The 6,783-nt window shown below is 47.5% G+C and overlaps 1 protein-coding gene across 1 annotated transcript; it reads left to right on the top strand.

Moving 5' to 3' along the window:
• Positions 1-916: 916 nt before the first annotated feature.
• PERCC1 (proline and glutamate rich with coiled coil 1) lies at positions 917-5,120 on the top strand. The gene is made up of 2 exons (XM_033167352.1): positions 917-1,196; positions 3,953-5,120. The coding sequence occupies exon 2, from the start codon at positions 3,998-4,000 to the stop codon at positions 4,859-4,861; it is 864 nt and encodes a 287-aa protein (XP_033023243.1). The 5' UTR covers positions 917-1,196; positions 3,953-3,997; the 3' UTR covers positions 4,862-5,120.
• Positions 5,121-6,783: the final 1,663 nt, after the last annotated feature.

The raw sequence follows: 6,783 nt of genomic DNA, 5'->3' as shown, positions 1-6,783 counted from the left end.
CCAATTTGTATGGTAAATCACAGGAAGCAACGTAATAATTTGATTTATGAAGCCCTTAGGAGGCGTTTGCTGCAGATTAGCCTTGCAACTGAGAGGGGGAGCAGGAGAGGGGCTGAATGGAGCGGGGGGGGGGCACTTATGCCTCATCAATAAATGAGAAAATGCACCCCAAACTATGAAAAAGAAGGTACGGGTATGTATAGTTACGACTATTGGTTTAATGGTAACTATAATTATTATTTTATTTATATTTTACAAGCATAAAACCAGCTGTGAAGTCCATACAAAGTGCCCAATGAAAAATAATTCAAACAAAACAATTTTTAAAAACCCATAATTAGAACAAAATAAAATAAAAAATTCCTTCCAGTAGCACCTTAGAGACCAACTAAGTTTGTTCTTGGTCTGAGCTTTCGTGTGCATGCACACTTCTTCAGATAATTAGAACTATACGATAAAAGAAGACCATTGGAAAGCACAATACTTCAAGCAGTTAAAAGAGCAGCAGAATCAGTTGTTGGGTCAGGAAGTTCAAGCTCAGGGGAAAGCTTGCCTAAATACTGTAGGTGGGTCTTCAAGGAATGCCAATAGGGATGCAAACTGATGTGGAAATCAACATAAGTTCAGAAAAAACGAATCCGACTAATTTGCCCCCCCCCCCCCGTCGCCGGTTAGTTACCTTCCTCTTCTGGCTTGGCATCTTACTATTTGCACAGGCGTTGTCGGATAAGCGTTACTTGCTTCTGGAGATGATGCCTACTCCTGGAGTCAAAATACCATGAAATTTAATTTTATGCCTATTTGACGAGGCTCGATTTTGTCTCCAAATCAACACTGGAGATAAGGAGTCCTCTGTCAACGTGCACGGGGAGGGGGGGGGGGAGGTGAGGTTTGGCAGCTGTGGCAGCAGACCTAATAGGGGGGTCGGCAGGAATAACACTCGAAAATCCCCCAGGAAGTCAACCATTAAGGTGAGCCCTATCTCCCCGTCCTCCCAGGCTCCTTGTCTACAGTGTTCTCCGGTTGCTGGGCATTAAAGCAAACCAGAGTTTTGTTTACCGAGTCTACGATTACAATACAGCCGCCAAATATTTGCTAGTCACCAGTTTCGCAGTGCCACTATAAATACTTCAGCCCCAGGTGGAAGGGCTGAGAGTTGGCAGAGGAGAAGTGGGGGGCTGAGCTGCAGTGGACAGGTAAGTGGAGAGACCTGGGGAGAGAAGCCCTTGCAAGGGGGATGGCTGTAGCTCAGGAGTAAAGCATCTGCTTTGCACGTAGAAGGTCCCAGGTCCAGTCCCCAGTATCTTCAGGTAGGGCTGGGGGAAAGACTTCCTCCCTGAAACACTAGAGATCTGCTGCTGCCAGTCAGTGTAAGGCCATACAGAGTTAGATGGTCTGACTTAGTATAAGGAAACTTCCTAAGTTTTAAGGAAGGGCTGTTAAGTCAGTGGTAGGGCATCTGCTTTGCATGCAGAAGGTCCCAAGTAGGGCTAAGAAAGCTCCTCTGCCCGAAACTCTGGAGAGCTGCTGCCAGTCAGTGTAGACACAACTGAGATAGGTGGACCAGTGATTTGACTCAGTCTCAGTATAAAACACCTCTCCGTATTTGGGGAAACAGCAGTAGCTCAGTGGCAGATCTCAGATTCAGTTTCCAGCATCTCCAGGTAAGGCGGGGGGAAACCCCTGCCTGAAACGCTGGAGAGCTGCTGCTGGTCAGTGTAGGCACTACTGGGCTAGATGGACCAATGGTGAAATTTGATATAAAGTGGCTTCTTACGTCCCTTTTTCAACTGCCACAAACCATGAAGCCATCTGTGCACCTGGTCTGCACATGCGCAAGAATGAGACCACTTTGCTATTGATTACACCTATGGCCTGTCTTTTATCCAAGAAGCTCGAGGCACATACCAGGTAATACCCTCCTCCCACCTGCATTTTATCCTCCCCACAACCCTGTGGGGTAGGCTAGCCCAATAAATATCGTTTGGCTCAAGGTTACCCATGAAGCTTCATGGCTAGATAGGGATTTGAACCTGGTTACCCCCTGTCTTAGTCCACAGGAGGCAGTGAAGGCCACCAATTTCTGGAGGATATCAATCAATATAATTCTATGATTCTATGACGTCTATGTTCTGCCTCCATGGGTGGTGTAGTGAGAGCCAGTGTGGTGTAGTAGTTAAGAGCGGTAGACCCGTAATCTGGGGAACTGGGTTTGCGTCTCCACTCCTCCACATGCAGCTTCTGGGTGACCTTGGGCTAGTCACACTTCTTGGAAGTCTCTCAGCCCCACTCACCTCATAGAGTGTTTGTTGTGGGGGAGGAAGGGAAAGGAGAATGTTAGCCGCTTTGAGACTCCTTCCTTCGGGTAGTGACAAAGCGGGATATCAAATCCAAACTGGCCTGATCCAGCAGGCTTGTCTTATGTTCTTCTTTTGGAGCACATAAGCCAGGCATTAGAATGAGGACATTGAGCATAATGGTAGAATTCTGAGCTGATACCACTTAGCCACACATATTTGTTGTCGAGAGTGTGTACGGATGATGTCCTATTTTTGAAAGCTCTCCCTCATCTAAAGCTCCCTGCATGGAGCACACTAGCAGACCAGGGGGAAAGGGTCACTCAGGGATGAAAACTTCCAGTATTATTGGATTACAACTGCTCACATCGCAACCATTGGCCGTGCTGGTTTGGGGTGATAGGAGTGCAGCAGCAAGGGCTGCAAGTTCCCTGTCTTTTGTCTATCCCTTTCCCTGACAGCCGATCTTTCTGCATGCATGGAGCTTTTGATGTGGGGGAGTTTAAAATGAAAATGGCACACACCCTAAACGCAGTTTGAAGTAAAACAGTCAGTTTGGAATAAGTCCCACACTTCTAAGACGCCATTGGGACCAAGGACCCCACCCATGTGAAAGGGGCAGATAAGTGGTAGAAGGTGGTGATTTAAAGAGAATTAGAATTGATATCACCTCAGCAAGGAAGGGACAACTGTGACCTATATGTGCTTGCTCTGGTCTGCTGTCCAGATGCTCATTGTTGGCAGATGAGTTTAAGCTCCTCCTCCTTTTCCTTTTTTCATTAAAAAGAACAACAACTTTGAAGTCAATTTTCAATAATAATAATAATAATAATAATAATAATAATTTCCCTTTTATTTTCTGTTAATCCAACACACCCCTCCCTGGCTGGCCCAGTTTCACAAACGCGCAAACCAGCTGCTTCTGCCTGGCTGGAATGTGCCCTTGAAGTCTGATAATGCCTCTTCCTTGCTTGTGTGGAAGATGTAAAGGACCGTGCCAGTGCATGTAGAAATTAGCCAGCTTGGTGTAGTGGTTAAAGTGTTGGGCCTTGGAGACCAGGGTTCACATTCCTCACTCATCCATGAAGCTCACTGCGTGACCTTGGGCCAGTCACTGCCTCTCAGCCTAACCTACCTCATAGGGTTGTTGCGGGGATTAAACGGGGAGGGAGGGAGCCATGTACTCTGCCTTCAGCTCCTTGGGGAGAAATGGTGGGACATAAATTGAATGAATGAATGAATGAATGAGTGTACATTTGTGGCTTTTGTCTCTGGCCTTGCCCACCACTAACATGGGACCCCAAGAAGATTGCCTAGAAGGGAATGTGGCCCTCAGACTGGAAGGTTTTCCCCAACCCCTGTTTTATGGTTTCGGGAAGCCACAGAGCATACCCAGTAGTCCCTGGGCTGTTGCGGGGAGGGGAGTTCTGTTTTTTTGGAAACCCCCCTTTTAAATACTAATTTTTACTAGTGGGTGCTCCACAAATCTGTTAATACCTCCTCCTAATTTCTCACTGGGTCCAGTTCTGTCAGTACTCACTACTCGAGTTCCCTGTTAGAGGATGCTAATGACCACAAAAGATAGCTATACTGTACTGTGCATTCCCTCTCCTTGGCAGACACCTGACGCTTTGTTCTCCTTGCTGTTTGTTTAGTCCAGATTCAACCACTTGTACAGCGTGGAGATAGAAGCAGAGGAAATGGCCGCTGGGGTAATACAAAGCCTAAGCAAATTCAAGTTGCCCACAGCATTCCGGAATTCATTCCTATCCACCACAACCTGCCAGGAAATGATTTTCCAAGACTTATCGGAGGAGGAGGAGGAAATGGAGGCGGAAGAGGAAGAAGAGGAGGAGGAGGAGGAGGAGGAGGAAGAGAGGGAGGATATGGAAACAGTAGGCAATTGTGCAGGTTGCAGTCCAGACAGAGGCGCTGCCGACTCCAGCTTGAGCAACACAGAGGTGACCCTGCAGCTCCTTCGGTTCGCCGAGCGGATCAGCGATGATATCCAGAGATATTTCGGCCGGAAGAGCAAAGAGGAAGGCTCAGAGTCCTGCAACATCTACGAGGACCGCCGCTCCCCTCAGCTGTCAGGACAGGTTCTGTACTATGCTGACCTAGTCAGGATTTCCCAGATTGGGGAAGAAGACGACAGCAGTGACCTCCCTGACCCCTCAAAGCCCCCAGCTCAGCTGGAGAGGCAGCTGTGGAGATCTTTCTGCAGCAAAGAGGATGCAGAGAAGATGGGTCCTCTGGCCATGCTCTTTGAATATGGCCTGGTCAGGTGCACCAAGCAGCAAGCCTCCTCTGAGAACAGGAAGCTGAGGCTGGAGAGGAAGTACGGCCACATTGCCCCCATGCATGGCAGGAAGTTGCCCCAGTCCTTCTGGAAAGAGCCATCCCTCAGCCCTGTTTGTATACTCAATGGCAACCCTCCAGATTTCAGTGACCTGCTGGCCAACTGGACTTCCGAAACCTGCCAGGAGGACCTGAATCCCAGCCGAGAGCATCCTAGCGAAGCAAACCGGAGGGTGGTGGACACTGACCATTTTGGTGGTCTATGAGGGTTCAGAAGGGTTGCAACATCTGAATTTGTCTCACATGGGCTCTGGCCCTTTCCCTATTGCAGGGACCATTAGCCCTTTGCCCACCATGGCTCCCATGAAAGGTCTCCATGAATATCCCCTCAAAATTTGACAATGCACAAAATTGGGGGTGGGAGCAATGTCTGCACCATTTTGTGTTCCTGTCTCTTTTTCTACTCTTTCAACTGCAGCAGCCATTTTCTTTTATGCCATGCCCTCCGTTTCGGCCATTTTCTCTCATGCCACACACACACCCGCCATTTTGTGTTATGCCACCCACCCCCCAGCACTATCTCAAAATGCCATTATCTTCCCACTGGCCCCCCAAAATGTCGCCGACCCCTGACCTGTTGGAGACCTGGGAGTCTCCCTTCTCTCTTGCTGAACTTGTATAATTGTAAATAAATATTGCAGGGGAGGGAATGTGACTCTCCTCCAGTACTTTCCTCTCACAAGGGAACTGACTCTCTCTGAACATTTGCTGCCCGTTCTGGGTCTAGGGGAGGAGGTGAGAAGGGGTGGAGACAGAGGGCAGAACCAGTTACCCTGGCAGGCTCACAAGTGGACCAGGTCTGTGGTGGCTCTGGAGGCAGAAGCCCTTTGGGATGGATTGAATGCAGCAATAGGGAACTTGTGGCCCTCCAGATGTTGCTGGACTACAATACCCATCATCCCTGGCTGCTGGGAGTTGGAGTCCCACACTATCTGGAAGGGGACAGGCTTTATCTCAAGTCCATTTGTACCAGGTGTGCCAGCTCTAGGGGTGAAGGTGTAAGGACGGGAGTTGAGAACTGTGTGTGCCACCTTGAACACTTTGTAGGAAAGGTGTTTTGTAAAAGTAATAATAAATAAATGCATAAAGCAATACTGGCCTATTTTACAGGGTTGCTATAAAAGGGTATGAAAGAAGATACAGAGAATCCGTGAAATACTGATGCATTTCATCAATTCTAAGGGCTGAATCCAACTAAGTGCTGAAATCAATGGGCTTGGGGGATTGAACTAGATGGTGTTTGGTGCCCTTCCAACTGTAGGGCTGCCACACTGCGATTTCACAGGCGGAGTTGACGTCCAGGGTGAAAGGCGGTGCTTGTCCTTGATCTTAAACAAGTCAAGAGGAAAGTCACATTTTTGGGGTGTTTTTGTTTAAAAAAAGCTCAACTACTTTGGGGGGTTTCCTTAAAGCTCAACAACAATTTTGGGGTCTTCTGGGTTTTTTTCAGGGTGTCCTGGTTTTTACCTTTCGAAGGAACACTATCCAACTGTACACTTCTATAGTTCTAATTTGGTCATATCCATTAATTTCAATGGACCTACTCTGAGGAGGGTGAACATTGGTTTTTACCCTAAGTTGTTGTTGTTGTTAATCCAGTTTCCATATGTGCAATGGAGAGGGCTATGTGAAGCAGTGATTTTGAAATCCAGATGATATCAGGAAGGGTGTCTGTATGCGTGTGTGCAATAAATGGTGCCATGATAGGAGTGTCTGGAGAGCAAAGTCATTTGTCTTCTGCTAAGCAAACCTCTCCTGTCTGCACAAAAAGAGACTCTTATCTGCTTCTTCCATGCCTTCTTTTTAGGCTAATCAATCAATTCTTTTACTAGAAAAGGAGGCGACCTGATCGATCTTCACATCTATTTAAGTGGCCACCATGTCCAGTGGAGGCCAGCCCATTAGGGCAAATGGGGCAGTGCCCCCACCAACCTTGCCTGCCCTCACCCACCTAAATTTGCACTTTCCAAAACAATACACAGACCAAACCGCAGCCACCCTTTGTAATCTTCACTTTTCCACATTTTGCAATGCAGTTCTCCAGCCAACTAATGTGCACGAAAATGCATACACTATAGGGCAAAGTATACATAGAAATGCAATATGTTAGTGAAAATGAAATACAAAA

Source organism: Lacerta agilis, chromosome 13, assembly GCF_009819535.1.
Source record: "Lacerta agilis isolate rLacAgi1 chromosome 13, rLacAgi1.pri, whole genome shotgun sequence".
Taxonomy (NCBI): Eukaryota; Metazoa; Chordata; class Lepidosauria; order Squamata; family Lacertidae; genus Lacerta; species Lacerta agilis.
Note: the sequence above shows the minus strand (reverse complement) of the source record. Positions and strands in the feature narration are given on the sequence as shown.

Excerpts from the sequence above, each read along its gene's own strand:
- PERCC1 (XM_033167352.1), top strand. The coding sequence starts at position 3,998 with ATGGCCGCTGGGGTAATACAAAGCCTAAGCAAATTCAAGTTGCCCACA.